The following is a 17,004-nucleotide window of genomic DNA, read 5'->3' on the forward strand; positions in this document are numbered from 1 at the left end:
GAAATAACATTCTCTTATTTTCCTTCACATGTATTTTTAAATATATTTTATACTTTGGTTGTTTATAACTTTTATCAAAATGCTAACATACTATATGTTACTATATTACTTTCCTACTGCTGTTATAATAAATTACCACAAATTTAGAGGCTCGAATCAAAAAAAAAAATTTAATAACTTACACTTCCAAAGACCAGAATGAATCTTACCGGGCTGAAATCAAGGTGTCTACAGGGCTGAGTTTCTTCTGGAGGCTCTGGGCTCTGGGGAGAATTTATTTCCTGCATTTCTTGCCTTTTCTAGAGGCTTCTAGAAGCCTCTGGCCTCCCTTGACTCCTGGCCTTTATCTCTGTCTTCCAATCTTTCTATCTCTCTCTCTCTCTCTCTCTCTCTCTCACACACACACACACACACACACGCACACGCACACGCACACACACACGCTCACACACACACACACGCACTCACACGCACACACACACACACACACACGCACACGCACACACACACACACATTCTCCTGCTTCCTTCTTATAAGGACCATTGCCCTTACATTGGGCCCACCCAGATAATGCAGGATAATCTCCCCATATGAAGATCATTATCTTAATCACATCAGCAAAATCTTTTTTGTCAGCGTGTTCACAGGTTTTGGAAAGTAGGCCACGGACATCTTTGAGGACATTATCTGGCCTCCCTTAGCTATCTTTCGGGACTTCCTTCCTTTAAATATCATATCATCATATATCACTGTAGCTCCCAGTTTATTCATCCATTCTCCTGTGGGTGCACATTTGTTTGTTACCTGGCTTTGGCTATTGTGTTCCTATGACCATTCTTGTACATGTGTCCTGCTACTGAGACACATAAATGTGACTGAGAAACTGGAGTAGTATTTCTGGGTCACGGTATGTGGATATTAATTTTCGGAGATACTGCCAGATTGCTTTTCCATGTGAAGAGATCACTTTGCTCTCCTAAGAGCAAGTAAGAGAAATCCTGTGGATGCACAGCTCTCTAACACTGGAGGTACTGTTAGGCTTTTAAAAATTTTTTACCAGTAGAATGGATATAAAATGGCATCTAATTCATTGATCATTAATAATAATAAACATTTCCTTATGTGGTTATCGCCCATCTGAGTTTCTTCATCTATGAAATGCCTGTTCATGACTTTTCATCATTTTCTTATTGATTTCAGAAATTCATTATATTTTTTTAACCTTAATATTTCTTTCAGTTGTACACATAGTAAATAGCTTTCCCCCCTCTAATAAATTGTGTTTCCACTTCCTTTAAGGCTTTTGTTTGATGAATATTCTTACATTTTTATAGACAAAGTTATCAGTATTTTCTTTCATAGTTATTAGTTTTTGTGTGTTTGTTTGTTTTAGTGTTTAAAAAAATGTGTTCTACCCCGTAATCTAAAAGATTTGCCTATTTCTACCAGGAGTTTCAAAGTTTTGTTTTTGACATTTAAGACCTCAGTCCATTTGGGGCTGGCTGTCATATATGGCATAAGGAAGTGATCTAATTTCATCTTTTCCATACAGATCCCCATTTTTCGCAATTCTCCCTTCCCCAGCACTGTGACACATTACCTAGTCATGTTCTAAGTTTCCAAACACATGCTGGTGTGTTTCTGCCATTTCTGTGCCATTGGTTAATCTGTCTGTACCTACAATAACACAACTCTTTCTTAATGACTATAACTTCACAATAAATCCTTACATCTTGTAGGATATATAACCCCTGCTCTTCTTTGTTAGAAGTGCCCTAGATATTTTAGCACTTTACTGTTCCACGTACATTTCAGAATCATCATATAAAATCGCAAGGAAAACTTGTTGGGATTTTAATTTAAAAAGCATGATCTATAAGATTGAATCTATAGGTCAATTTTGAAATTAATATCTTAAGGCCATTGTCTTCTCCATGAATACAATATATAACCTCTTACTTCCTTGATAATAAACCTCTTAATAAAGTCAATCATCTCTCGATAAAGTTTAGTGATTTTCTCGTTAGAGTAATACCTGGTTACTGACAGCCTCTGATGCTAATGTAAATAGTATCGTCTCTTCAATTTAGTTTTCTATGTTTCCTATTAGTATAGAAATACTGTCCCGTGAAATTATTCCTAGTAATGTCTGTAGATTCTTTAAGATTTTCACTGTAAAAAACTACATTTTCTGCAAATAATTATGGATTTGTTCCCTTTATTCCAACTGTGAGTCTCCAATTTCTTTTTCTTGTAATATTACAAGTTTAAAAAACAATTTAGAAACATTTTTGAATACTGTAATAGACTGTGGTTGCTAAAGAACTAAAGGTTTTCTATGTATTTAAATTCCTCTTACACCTGGCCTTTCTTTGTATCTATGTCATGCTTGATTTGGCATGTTTCATCATTTTCATATCCTTCTTATTGCTACAGATAACTCAGACACATACATTGACTGTTAAAGCAATCAAAATAACTATGTAGTAAGATAGATGGAAATACATATTATACATACAATATATACATGGATCTCAGATTTCTGCTAGTCCTGTTCTTGTCAAACAACTAACATGATGAGAATTGTCCCCACTAGTTTCCTGAAGAAGATGTATATGAAAGGATGCTCCCTATAAAACTCATAACTTAATAAAAAAAAAACAGCTTTGGTCCTAACACTCAATGTAAAATAATCTCTGGTTTTGGTAAAATGCATTATACTATAGATGCATCCAGAGAGCTCCTTCCAGGTTCTTGGTCTGGAGCAGGTATCATAGCTTGACTGGCTACTAGACCTCTGTGGGTAAAAGCTGGAATGTCAATTATGTTATTAGGCAACAAGGCTTATGACAAAAATGATTCTTTGTTAGTTAACTTCATACGGACTTGGAGAATTATACATACACCTAAAATGATGCATGCTGAAGAGGAATCCTTGAGCCACTGGCAAGCCATGGATCCTTTATCTCTCTGTGTAGACTTGCACCAAGGCTGGTCTTATGAGTCTGAAAGTTCATTTGAATCTAAGAAAGCCCCTTGATCAATGTATTACTTTTCTATTGCTTTGGAACAAATTACCACAAAATTGGCAGTCTAAAGCAAGACGCATTTATTATCTCATAGTTCTGTAGGTCAGAAGTGCAAGCATGGTGTGGCTGGGTTCTTTGATCGGATTCTCATGAGGATGAAATCAAGGAGTTGGCTTTGTCTACACTATCATCTAAGGCTCAGAATTAGCTGTCAAGCTCTCCGATTGTTGACAAAATTTGGTTCCTTGTGGTCGTCTAACTGAGGTCTCTTTTCTTGACAGCTATCAAATGCGGGCTGTTCTCAGTTCCCAGAAACAGGACGCAGGTCCTCACCTCATGGCCATCTTGATACCACAGAAGTTTTCTCCTTCAAGTCCAGACAGAGAATTTATCTCACACTTTAGGTCTTTCTCACTTCCAGAGGCGCCCAATCCTTTTTAAGTGTTCATCTGATAAGACCAGGCCCACACAGATAATCTCTGTTTGATTAACTTTAAGCCGACTGATTAGTAACCCAATCACGAGAATGACACCCAACCATATTCACAAGTTTTGCTAATGCTCAGGAGAAGGGGGTTATATAAGATGGTGTGCAACCCATGGGGCAGGACTCTTACAGGCAATCTTAGAATTCTGTCTACAAGAGTGGGCACTTCAACCCCTTTTCCTGGGCTCCCCCATACTGATCCTGAATGTTTATCAGTCCAATGGAAAGATGAGACAAGGAAGGAAGAATTCATGGAAAAGCTTATCAGGAACTCTTCCTATGCATGCCTGCACTATTCCTTTGTTAACATTACAGCCAGAGGGATCTTTTAAAAATGAAGATTCAATTAATCCTTTTGCTTTCCCTAAAGATACACTGAGGAGATTTTTAAAAGCCAAATAGAAGGGAGAATCATAAAAGAGGATCTGCCACATAGACAAAACAGCCTTTAAATCGTGAAACTTCCAATCCAGTGGGTCGCTCAGTAATGCTCTTGACCTTGACCACATAAGTCCTGGTCTTTTGAGAGGAGTTGTGATTATGAAGGAGTCTTACTCTCCTACCAGAGGCCAGTGTCTCTCAGGAATTTGTTCTTTGCCCAGTTAACATATGAGTTTTATGGTGGGTTTGTGGCCACTGAGGGATATTATAGTCCCTATTTGGGGAAGAGCTCTGAAGCTTCTTAGAAAATCCCTAACTGCATCTTTATGGAACAACCCTATCCTCACCCAGAACTAGACAGATGGCATATCTCCACCTGAATTTAACTGGATGACCATATCAGTCTTTCAAAGACTTGTAGTTTTCTTTTTGGTATTACCTAAAAACAACTTATATTGGTCAGCGTATCACTGCAGTTGTGTAAACTGTACAAAAGAACAGAGAGGTCAAAATATGCTTATCTATGTTGTCTACTAAGCTGACCAGATAGAGATCTACAGTATGTGTCTGGGTATGTGCGTGAGTATGTATGTACATAAATGAGGGTACTTCAAGAAGTTCATGGAAAGGTTTACATTATATTTTAATTCTATTTTTCCATAAACTTTTTGAAGTACCTTCCTATGTATTTTATATACAAATATATATATATTTGTTTTATTTGTATATAAAACTTTATATATAAAGATGGATAAATGTGAAGAACTTTATATATATATACATATACATATATATACATATATATATATATAAAGTTCTTCACATTTATCCATCTTACCACATAACTATTTTGATTGCTTTAATAGCCAATATACATGACCAAGCTGCTTCTGTAGCAGTAAGAAGAAATTATGAAGATGGTAAAAAATGCCAAATCATGTATGGCACAGACATAAAGACAGGGTAGGTGTAAGAACAGTTTGAAACTAGAGCACTTATGAAGCTTTCTTAGTATGTTAGCAAGCACAGTATATTCCCGTACTAAAAAAGTCTGTTGCCCTAAATTAACAGTTTTTCAAACTTGATCCTTTGAGCCCTGGATGTCTCAAAAGCTATCTCTCAGTAGTGACAGGTAAATTAAGGACACTTTTTAAGGAAGCTATGTAAAGTTAATTCAAAGGCATTGGGGGAGGAGAAGCGAGATTCCACTGCTAAAAAGCACTGGCAAGTCATACTCACGGATAAACTCTGATGTCCTTTCTACAGCAGAAAATTTAGGTTTTTGGCTGACCCCAACAAAGTTAATAGTTGATGATCATGGCTACTTAAAGCTTACATCCTGCCTTGAAGACTAAAAGGACACTTTGCCAAAACCTCCAACAAAAGCCCAACAATATAGACCACAAAATTTTCAGACAATTCATCAGAATTCTGTATTAACTTTACAACAGAGGTATTGGTATAAGGTTCAAGTCATTTTTTAAGTTTGAAAAATTCTGTGAAGTGTAAAGTCAAAAACAAAAAATGTTTACACAAAAGTGCCAGTAAGACCAACCCCAGAGTCTACCTCACCACTGCAGTGCTGACTTGTCTGTGTGACTGGGCTGTGCCATTAACATTGGTTATGTGCTTCAATAGTGTGGATGGGCATTCTGTGACTGTGTATATTCTGTGAAATATTTATACAAACAGAACTCATACATGCATTGAAAGATTTTTAACTTCCAAAGAAGGAAAGCATAGTAGCCATGTATTTTTTTAAATAAATCCAATTAGAAAAATAAAATCTCTGGTCATATCCACAGTAGTGGACATATAAACAAATAACACTGAGAAAAACTCTCCCTCCCACCTTCCCCTTGATACTTTGACACCTCTAAAGACAACACCAGACAGGTGATGGACGGTCAGTGTGCCAGTTTCACCACCCAGAGACACAGGGGTTCAAAATACAAATTGAGTTATAAAAATTTAAAATTACTATTATTTATGCAAATCTGTTTGGGAAATGATTACACCTGCTCAAAAGCTTGCTAAATGAATGAATACAGAACTCAATGCAATAATAAGCTGGCTAATGTTTGGAGGATCAGTGACAAGTTTATAGAATATTAAAAATACTGATTGAGGTGTATCTTAAAATCCAAGACTATATATTCAAATATATTTATATTTATACGTGGAAATACATATATATGCATATATAACAGATTATACTCAAAAGCCACTTTAAAAAATGTGTTGGCTCATTTTGAAATGAAACATTTATGTAATACTTTATTAAATGTTGTCTTGTTTATATACTCCAGAGCAAAACTGTCCAATAGAATTTTCTGAGACAATGGAAATGTCCTATCAGTATGTCCTGTAGGGGCACCACTAGCTACCCATGGATATTGAGCACTAGAAATGTAGCCAGTGTGAGTGAGAAACTCAATTTTTAACTTTATTTAATTTAAATTTAAGTAGCCCCACGTGGCCAGTGGCCACCACACTGAAGCGCTGCTCTGGAGAATCAATGCCTCTCCCTGCTTCACCAGTGCCTGCCACCTTTCCTTACAGCCCTGCTCAAAGGCTGGCTCAGGGCTCCACTGGCAGAGCTATTTGCTTTCTGCATTTCTGTACTTTATCCACTGAACAGAAATTATACAAGTGCTACCTCCCTTGGAAAACCGCAATCTATGTAAGGACAGAACACTGTCTATTCATCTTTGCCACCTCAGTGTCCAGCAGGGGCCCTGAGCCATTGTAGGTCTTCATTCCATTTTTGTGAAATGAATGGATAGAAAGAGGTTGTAAGCATCTGATTAAACAAGGAAGTTCTAAATGAAAATTCAACAATTGCAGAAAACCATCCTTTTGTCTTCTATTTACTTTCTTATTTACACTCATAAAAGCCATTTGGGCCTTATGGAAATCCTCACTGAGTAGCATAGACAGCATTTCTGCTAGAGTAATTTCAAGGGCGTCTGATCAGATCAGCCACATGGCGCCCTTGAGATTTGCAGCTGCAGCTACTCTGCTCACTCACCCTCATATGAAGAAGCCTGGTTAAGAAGCATCAGCACAAATGGCATCATTGTGCTACAAACTTAAAAACAACATGCAGTGCAGAGCACTTACCATCACCAACATCAAAGTCCTTGAAAGCCAGTTCTGAGCCTGAATCATCCAGCAGGATCTCGCCGTTCAGTGTGAACATCATGGTGCGTTCATTCATGTCAACCATACACCCCACCACGTCGCCTGCTTGCCAAGCACGTCCATAGTGCTCGTTGCCCTGGTGCCACCGCTGTGCCTGTGCAAGACAGAAGAGTCCTTTGTCACAGAGTAGGCCAGGAGAGCAGTACCCACTCACCACTCACCAGCATGACTCTCCAGCAGCTCATGACCTCCAGCCAGCACATCAGTTTACTGCAATGTCCTAAGCAATATGATGAGGTCTAGGAATTCTCAACCCCTCATAGTAACATGGTATAGTATTGACTCCTGAGAAAAATCCAAATGCTATTTCATAATTTTGAGAGTTTGTTATTTAAAAAATCTAACTCCATATACTTTCCATTAAAAAAAACAACAAAAAACTATATGCCTTTTATGTTTTGTTTCGTTTTGTTTTGGTTTGGTTTTTATCACTACAGTGAATGCTTCCCAGGAGATGAGTTGTTTTTGTCCACTCCCACAAATACAAAGAATTATGAGCTTGGAATTTATCATTGAAAAGGACATTCTAGTTTTCATCTGTTTGGACATAAAATTCCATTCCTTGGAATGGCATTGATACTTTAACAAAATGGAAATCTAGAAGCATTTCATTACACACTAAAACTAAAAAAAAAAAGCTTCATATCAAACTAAAAATACCCTTAAGATATCTGCTGAAATCACAAGCCAAAATTTTAGTATAGATGCCAACCATTTTTATATGCATAAGTAAAATCTCATGAATACATCTGAACATAGTTTTGAGAAATGTGAGTTTTGAATACACAAGTATATCACACTAACTTTTAGGGACAAAATTAGTTATATTAATCATTTTGTCACATAAATCTTTTAACTTTTTGCTTAATCATCACCTTCATTATAAATTGATATGGAACAGGAACAGTCACCAATGCAAAACAATGATATGTCTTCTCAACATAACGAATTGTACTTTTTAATGCTATCAAAAAGCATTAAAATTCAGAACCCACTTACCTAACTGTGTTGTTCTTCCTACCCCACCCACACCAGGCCTGTCCCCTAATTCAGGATCCTTCCTTTCCTGTGGTCTGACTGGAGATAAGGGACATTTTACCTTCTTAGAGATAGTTGCTGCTCTGGTTCGTTATATCTGACATTGAGAAAGAATAAGCTAAAGCTGACTTTTATCTGTTATTTTATTTTTTAAGGTTTAAATAAAGTTTGTTAATTTGACCCTCCCTAAAAAAGGTGTTAAAAATTTACATTTGAAATAAAAAAACAGGATTCAGGAAATGTGATGTTTCAGAACAAAGGGGTCAGCTGTCCTAATTTCTAGCTTAGAAATGCTTTCCCAAACAGGACATCCCACACTCAAAATATCCATATGTCACATCTCTTCATGAGTGCTTCTTTGTTATAACTTCCTTTTGTAAAAATCAAAAATAGCTATTTCCCTCATATGAAAAGGAATACAAATTCACTGAAGAAAATCAGAAAATAAAAATAAGATAAATAAAATATTTATAATTTTATCAAATCAAAGTGATGATTATTATCCTATTGTGGCTATGAACATAAACAAGGTTACTTCAAAAAGTTTGTGAAAAAATAGAATTGAGAGGTAACATAAACCTTTCCATGAACTTTCTGAAGTACCCTCATACACATTTTTTTAATCGTAAAATATTTTACACATATAATCTTTAACCATTTATATGATATAAATAAATTTAAATGGTATAAGTAAGCACCTGATCAGCTTCTATCCAGCTTAATAGAAACTACTAATAATACTGAAAATGAAAACTGTTTGTGATCATAAACATAGCCTTAAGCATTCTCATGGTTAAAAAACGTTTATGCCTACCATTAATTATTGCTTAAGGATGAATTCCTTATATGACATTGCTGTGTCAACGTGCATGCGTACTGTCCCTCGTATGTGTGTCTTCAATACTTTCATAGACAAGGATGATTCATCTTTGATAACTGGAGAAGCAATGCTTTACTTGGTTCATTTCACTGTGTTCGTGGGATAGAGAGAAGGATTTTGAGACTACAAGAACAAAAGTTTTCCTACAAGCTCTTTTCCTGAGTTTGTAGTATGGAAAGTACTGCTATTCCTATACTCCCAAAAGGAACAGGAGGGGACACCAGCCATGGCAGTGCAGGAGCCCAGGGCAGGTAGGTGCCCCTTAAACAGCAAAGTCCACTGACCTTGAAGCCATCAAAGGCAAAGGCACGTTCATCCGAGCCGAGCTCCTGATCCGGCTGACACCCCGGCCTGCTCCAGCCAACCCTCATGTCTCCAGCAGTGACGGCCTCGAACTCAAAGTACCACCGTCCCGCCTTCACCGCATAGGTCTTCTCGGCCCGGAAGATGCGGAACCTCTCCCCGGTACCGCTGCACACTTCGGCCCTGGCAGCTGTGGATTTGAATGAGATTCTGGTGGTTATTACAAGGCACCTTGAAAGAGAAGGGAGGACTTCACATAACTTTAGTAATGAAACCTACAGCTGCAGTGATAACGTTATCTTCTCCCCCTGTCTTGTTTCACATTTTACCAAGTGTTTTCTTATCTATGATCAGCCCCCGTCAGATGGAACCAGCTTGCAGACTGGAGATTGCACTGTGAGGCAGGTGGTGTTTCCTCCATTAGCCCCTCTTAACTATCCTTCCGTAGAAGAAAACTACAAGTGGCTTGGTGGTTTGGTTATGGAAAATGAGATGAACTTGAAGACAGGGGTGGAAAGAAGACAATAAAAGAGATCTAAACTGCTTTGCCTAAGAAGTGAGTAGACATTTATGGGTTAGAGAGAAGAGGAAAAGAGTGGCCATGCAGTGAAGAGAAAGAGAGAAAAGTGAGGGAAACTAGACACAGCAGAGAATAGTGACCGATGACAAATTTCCCAAGAGGATGGCTAAGAGATTTACAAATGTGGTGCAGAACTTTTCCATTCTCCCACATCCTCACTGTTACCTGCTACACATACACGTTTTCTTCAAGAGATCTGGGGAAAAAAGTAAAAGGGCCAATATGAGGACCAGTGCGTGGCAATGGGAAGAAAGTATCTGTGGGAAATGAGATGCCAGCAAGATTGAGAGAGCCAGAGGGGGCAGCCTCAGATGGAGGAATGTGCAGCCCGAATGACCGGGAATCACAGGGGGCGGGCTCAGGGTCCACCAAATTGATACCTCGAAGGAAACAGTCACCTCAGGTAAGATCTGGGCTAGACGCAGAGGAGGACATATCAGTGACGACATCATCACACAGCTCCTAAGTGGCAGAACTCGGGATCCCCCACATGCTATGGCCCCGTTCTCTCTGCTCCTCTGCCTCCAGTAAGCCGCACAGGGTTAGCAGGTACTGGTTAAATACTAGTTCTCATCTGTTCCCCTTTTAAGATCTGGGCAAGACCTTATAAATAATAAAAGTTTAATCATAGTTTAACTATTGGTTTGGTCTGACCAAATTAAAACTATAAAAATAATTGGTCACCAGTATACACACAGTTAGATCATATATAACAATTTAAGATTAGACCAAAGTAAAGGAGTGAAAAGAACACAGGCTGTAGCATGAGGCAGCTCCCTGTTACTGGCTTAGTGAATGAAATGATCAATACTGCTTTTCAATAATGGTGGCAGTGATTATAGAACGAATGAAAAATCCCAGTTTCTCTTTCTCCTGTTATGTTTCCAGGACATCAGGACTTTGCAAGTATGCGCAGGGTGCTCAAGGAACGCACACGAATTTTAAGATTGGCTTAAATCACATCCTTTGGAAGGAAATTTAGTAACCAAATATAACTGATAATTTCCTCAAAAGCCCACTACATATTTCTCTTGGTGTTAAGACATACCACTGGTCCCCTCCACTAATACAGGAAACAGAAATAGGGGGACTATACAGAGAATGTGCAGCAATTAGAGGTAATGACAACATAGAATTCCTTAGTCCCGGCATTCCATTTCCCGACCCCAAGCTGCAGGACCACTCTTCTGTTCCCTGGTGATACTCATACTGAACTTGAAACGAACATGCTATTCACATCCATCATGCAAGGAACTTCACAGCAATGTGCGTCCTTTTTTCTTTTTTCTTTTTTAACCTCCATGTAGTTCATAGCTCACAGTCTGTATTTCTTAAATTAGTTTAGCGTAGGTTGCAGCCATAATTTAAAGAAGCAACAGCTTAACATTCTGTTTCTGGATAAAATACTTATAGAAAATGAAAAGCTGTATCCACAGGAATTAAACAAACAAACAAAAAAATCCAGGGAATCTGTAATAAATCTCTTTTGCACAACCTATAGCTTCAAGCACCTGAGCACAAAGTGCTCCATAAACACCTGCCAAACTGAATCTAAAATCAAAGACTCCCGAGCACTGGGTACAGCAGCCCAGGCAAATAGCTAATGGCTAGCACCTGGTCAAAGGCATAGAATGCTCCCCCAAACATGCAATTCTTATGCTTTGCTTATGATTTTAAACATGCTGTATTGATATGTGTTTGGTAGGCAATTCTAACTCATGCAAGTGTATTATACGCATGATTTTTTATATTTTATAATGAATATAATAATAATAGACAATAAAAAACAGTTAGCAGATATAATCTTTTTGTGGGAGCGTCACTGCGCTCCCAGCGCCGCACTCTCCCGAGTGTTGCACGGGGCCGGCCCAGCAGATATAATCTTAACACACATTATCAAGGCTGTTAGCACTCAAAGTAGAAGAAATCCAGGTATTATACCTTTAACAAACCACCTCAAGATTAAGGACAAAGTCTGAAAAGAGACTGTGCTCCCAGAACGCCACAGACCCGGCATAGTGAGAGCACATAGCCCATGACTGATCAAACAGGGCCCAAAGTAAATTTAGAAGACATGCACCACTAGAGGGCAGTCCAGATCTAATTATGTATTAAATATTGGCCTATAATAAGCTATAAAAGAAGGCAGGCTAGTCTCTAAAATTTTACACTGATACCTAGAATCTTTTAGGTGCATTTATATATTGCTTTAAAAAATTATTGGTATTAACCAGCCATAGTTTCAACCTCCTGATATTATTTTAAATAAAGCAATTCAAAATAAAACCTTGTTATGAATAAGAATAAATTCCATTTTAAAATGTTTTAAAATATCATTGAGAACAATACTCTAAAGATACTATACCTCAGAGTTCACATTTAATCAAGAATATGTTAGCATCTGCTAACAAACAGGAAATAAATTATAACCCTGATTAGTTACATAGGATAGAATAAATTAATCAAACTTTTCATTCCCTTAACTTTTTAAAATGTCAGCTACGGGGCCGAGCCCGTGGCGCACTTGGTAGAGTGCTGCGCTGGCAGCGCGGCGACGCTCCCGCCGCAGGTTCGGATCCTATATAGGACTGACCGGTGCACTCACTGGCTGAGTGCCGGTCACGAAAAAACGAAAAAAAAAAAAAAAAAAAAAAAAAAATGTCAGCTACGGCAGTACAGACAATTATAAATTAATATTTTTAATCTCATTGTAGCAAATACCAGACTTATTTTGCTTTATACCAAAAATCTCCCGCATCTATCTTTTAACTTCCATTTCCACCATCCTTGTTCAGAAAGACACCAGTTTTCCGAGGCCTCATGACTGGTCTCCCTACCTCCAAACACTCTCCCCCTCCAATCTGTTCCTCCCACTGTTGCCATGCTTACTCTGCTATTGTAAACCGGGATCACACATCAAGCTCTTGCTTTAAAACTTCCTGGGCTGGTACTACTTGCACAAATGTATTCACATTTCTTAGCTGGGTTTTCAAGATATTCTTTATTTTTCCTAATCCTTCTACCTCCATCCATTACTGTTCTCTCCCCACCTGTACCCCATATTTTAGCCTGACTAGACTATCAACCATTCCTTAACTCTTTCTATATTTAAGCACATCAGATTTACCTTCCCTCTGGCAAGGAAGTCCTTCCTGGCACTAATATCTACTTGTTGACATTTTGATTCCTTCAAAATCTAACTCAAAAACCATTTTCTCCCTTTACTGGTTCCTCCCCTTGGAAAATTCATCTTTCTTATGAGTTTTCCATAAAGGTCAACTGAATCCGTACTATGAGGTGGGTATGCAGTTGGATTCTAGGATATAGTGGTAAACAAGAAACGTGATCTCAGCCTCTATTGTGGAATATATAGCACTAGCCTCATTGTTCATTGCTCCTGTAAACTGATTACGATTGAACATTGTTAATCAACTGTCTATGGCTCTATCTCTAAATTCTTAAAATTCAGACTATACTATTGTCTGATCATCATTTTTCCTCCCATTTTTCTCCTTTCCTTTTACAAACACATTCATTCTTCAAACTCATCAGATTCCTTCCTTCCTTAGATTCCTTCCTTCTTTCCTTCCTTCTTTACTTACTTCTAAAGTAACAGGGTGTAGCTCTGCCCTATTACTCCTGTAACCTACTTGCTCTGTTAACCCGAATTCCTGTCCAATTTTACAGTCTTACTTCTTAACATCCATATCTGCTCTGCTGAGCTTGCTGGAGAAAACACGAACACAACAGATGTGCACCACTAACTGAGTCTCCAACTTCAACTGGACCAGTAATGTTTCTCTGCAACCTTTTTATCTGTTTGCAGTCTGTTATCTGTTCTGTTCCACAAAACAGCTATTTCTAATCTATACTGCTGAATGACATCACCAAGAATTACAGACTAAGGCCCTCTAAAATCCTCTTCACAAAATCAATGAAAACATAGGTAAAACATCGAAATCAACTTTTTCAGAGCTCTGGAAATTAACTAAAGGTTGGCAACAATCCAGGGAATTTTTATTCAGTAAAAATGTCCAAATGTCAGTGAAAACAACAAACGTGTTTTAATTTGCTCCTGTCCCATACTTCCACCCCTGGTTCCATAGTATTTTGAAAACCAACAGCCCCTCAATCACAGTGAAAACCAGCCACCTAGAAGCCTCTGGAGTAGGCAGAACTAACTGGAGCTCTTCCAAATCCCAGTACCCAGATGACTGTCATTATTTTACCTCTCTGGTATTTCCTTGGAAAATCTCGTTTGCAAAGATTGTCCTTACTCCACCAGATTTAGAGCTTGCCCAGTGCAATTAGTCTCTTCCCCAGCGACATTTGTTGAAAATCATCAGAGGCAATTTTTTAACATTGTAGCTTCTCGAGGTAGCAATGATAGTTGAGACAAACAGCTGACCAAGAAATCTAAAAGGAAAAGCTGAGGAATTAGGTGTCCATAGCAAGCTGTAAAAATCTCCAGCATATTGCTGGGACTCCAGAAGGCCATGTTCATGCCCAGGGTTGTGCAAGCATTCAGAAAAGACCTGAGCAGGCCCTCACTTCTCACCTCTGGAAGACTTTATGCCTCTGCACAAGCAGCAAACTGTGTGGTTGAGTGTTGAAAGCATGTCCCTACATACACACATTGCCCCTCACTCAGCAACAACCGGGAGACTTATCAGCCCCAGGCATTTAAGAAAGTCTCTGTCCTATCACTAGCTGACTACTAAACTAATAAAACAGACTTCAGTGGCCACACAAGACAAATAACACAAACTCTACAAAACTACTTCAGAAAAATCACTAAGCAAACAAATAACAATTAAAATAAGCACAACAAACCCTGGGGTGGGGAGAATCCAGAGTTGCAACATTATATTATTTAAAATATCTAGTTTTCAATAAAAAATTGTGATACATGCAAAGAGACCGGAACAGTATGTCCCATCCCTAGGAGTAAAAAGCAGTCAACGGAAATCATCATTGAGGAGGCCCAGATGTTGGACTTAAACTAGCCATTTTAAATATGTTCAAAGAACTATAGAAAACCACATGTAATGAACTAAAGTCTGAGAATAATGCCTGACCAAAAAGAGAGCATCAAAAATAGATAGAAATTACTATTTAAAAAGAACCAAGTAGTAATTCTGGAGTTGAGAAGTACAATAATGGAAATTAAAAATTCACTAGAGGGACTCAACAGCAGAGTTAGGCTGACAGAGAAAGAATCAATGAACTCTCTGGTAAATCCATTGAGATTATCAAGTATGAAAAACAGAAAGAAAAAGCAATTAGGAAATATAAACAGAGCTTCAGAGGCCTGTGGGATACAATCAAGCATACCAACACACACAAAATGAAAATCAGAGCAGGTGAGAGAGGGAAGAAAGAACGTTTGAAGATATAATGGCCAAAATCTTTGCAAGTTTGATGAAAAACATTAATTAACATATTTAAGAAGCACAATAAACTTTATGAAAGACAAACACAAAGAAATTGAAACTATACATGTCATAACCAGACTATTCAATGCCAAAAACAAAGAATTTTGAAAACAGCAAGAGAGAAGAGAGAAGGATCCTCAAAAAGATTAACAGATGATGTCTCATCGGAAAGCGTCCATGCTGGAAGGCAGTGGGATGCCACATTCAAAGTGCTTAAGGAAAAAACTGTCAGCTAAGAGTTCTATACCAAGCAAATCTTTACTGCTCTCTTCAAGGCTTCTAACCCAGTCCAGTCCTCCTTGACTGTTCCACCTTAGCAAATAAACTCATTTCCTAATTTAACCAAAAAACAGTAATTGCACAGGAATTGCCCTTGGCTTCCTCCTGGTTTTCCATGCACAAAGGTTTCTGCATTCTCTTCAATGTTTACCTCTTTCCCCCTCACCACAGGACAGCAAGTGTTCTCCCTTCCACATAAAGCCAATCCCTTCGCCTATGTTCTGAATTTCATTCCCTCCCTCCTCCTCAGACACCACATTTCACCAAGCTCCTTTTACTCCTCTAGTTTCAACCTATCCTTTTCTACTGGTTCTCTCCCTTAGCATGAAAATGTGCCCAAATTTCTCCCATTAAAAAATGAAATCTTTAGCCCTCTGTTTCTCTCTAGCAGTAGTCGCAGGTTTATACTTAACACATGTAACCAAGTCCTAGTATCTCTGTCCTGTTGTCTCACATGCATCTCAAACTCATCAAGTTTAAAATCAAACTGAGGGGCTGACTGGTTAGCTCAGTTGGGTAGGCTGCAGTGTGTTAACACCAAGGTCAAAAGTTCAGATCCCCATGCTGGCCAGTCACCAAAAAATAATAATAATAATAATTAATTAGTTGAGTAATTAATTAAATAAAATCAAACTCAGAATCTCCCACTACCCCATCTCCATCTGCTCCAATTCTTGTGTTCTCTGTGAATGTGTATGTACTTGACATCCACCGCCAACCCAGAAACCATCCCAGACGCCCCATTTGTCCTGCTGCTTCTACATACAAATGTCAAAGAATTTTCTCCTGTTCTCTCTGTTCACAGTGTTGCCTAAGATCAGGCCTCCGACAGTTCTCATCTATGATTATTTTAGCTACCAAACTGTTGTCGTCACCTTCAGTTTTGTCCACATTCAGCCTGTTCTCAAAAGAGCCACCAGAGTCATGTTTTAATTTTTTTAAAAAGTGTTTTTACTTTAATCCCTGCCTTCTCTACTTCATCTCCTGCCACTTCTCAAACTCCACTCTACGTATGACCATATAAAGCTCTCTGAAATTCCCCTTTGCAATCCCCCCTTGTGCCTCAAAGCCTTTTACATAGACCAGTCTCTCTGCCTGGAACACACAGCCTGGTTGACTCCTACTCACACTTCTAAATTTTATCCTAGCTTACCTACTTTGGTGTTTGAAAATATGTCTACAAACACTTTGTCATACCTCCACTCAAAAAGCACAGAATTCATTTAGTGACTCACTTCTAACAAATAGAAGATAATGAAAGCAATTGTAACAGGCATTGCAGCTTCCTCCTCCCACTTGGTCTCAAATTATTCACTCTGGAAAAGTTAGCTGCCACGTGAAGGCACTCAAGCATCTCTACGAAGAGGTCTATGTGGCAAGGCTGTAT

At 38.3% G+C, this 17,004-nt stretch overlaps 1 protein-coding gene across 1 annotated transcript in view; it reads right to left on the reverse strand.

Moving 5' to 3' along the window:
• The window catches only part of RYR2 (ryanodine receptor 2), a 448,094-nt gene that overhangs the window by 203,637 nt on the left and 227,453 nt on the right, over positions 1 to 17,004 (reverse strand). The window contains exons 28-29 of the mRNA XM_063082911.1: positions 9,305 to 9,513; positions 7,022 to 7,196 (exon numbers count right to left, since the gene is read on the reverse strand). Coding sequence (XP_062938981.1) covers positions 7,022 to 7,196; positions 9,305 to 9,513 — 384 coding nt within the window. The remainder of the gene's footprint in view (positions 1 to 7,021; positions 7,197 to 9,304; positions 9,514 to 17,004) is intronic.

This window comes from Cynocephalus volans, chromosome 18, assembly GCF_027409185.1.
Source record: "Cynocephalus volans isolate mCynVol1 chromosome 18, mCynVol1.pri, whole genome shotgun sequence".
NCBI classification, from domain to species: domain Eukaryota; kingdom Metazoa; phylum Chordata; class Mammalia; order Dermoptera; family Cynocephalidae; genus Cynocephalus; species Cynocephalus volans.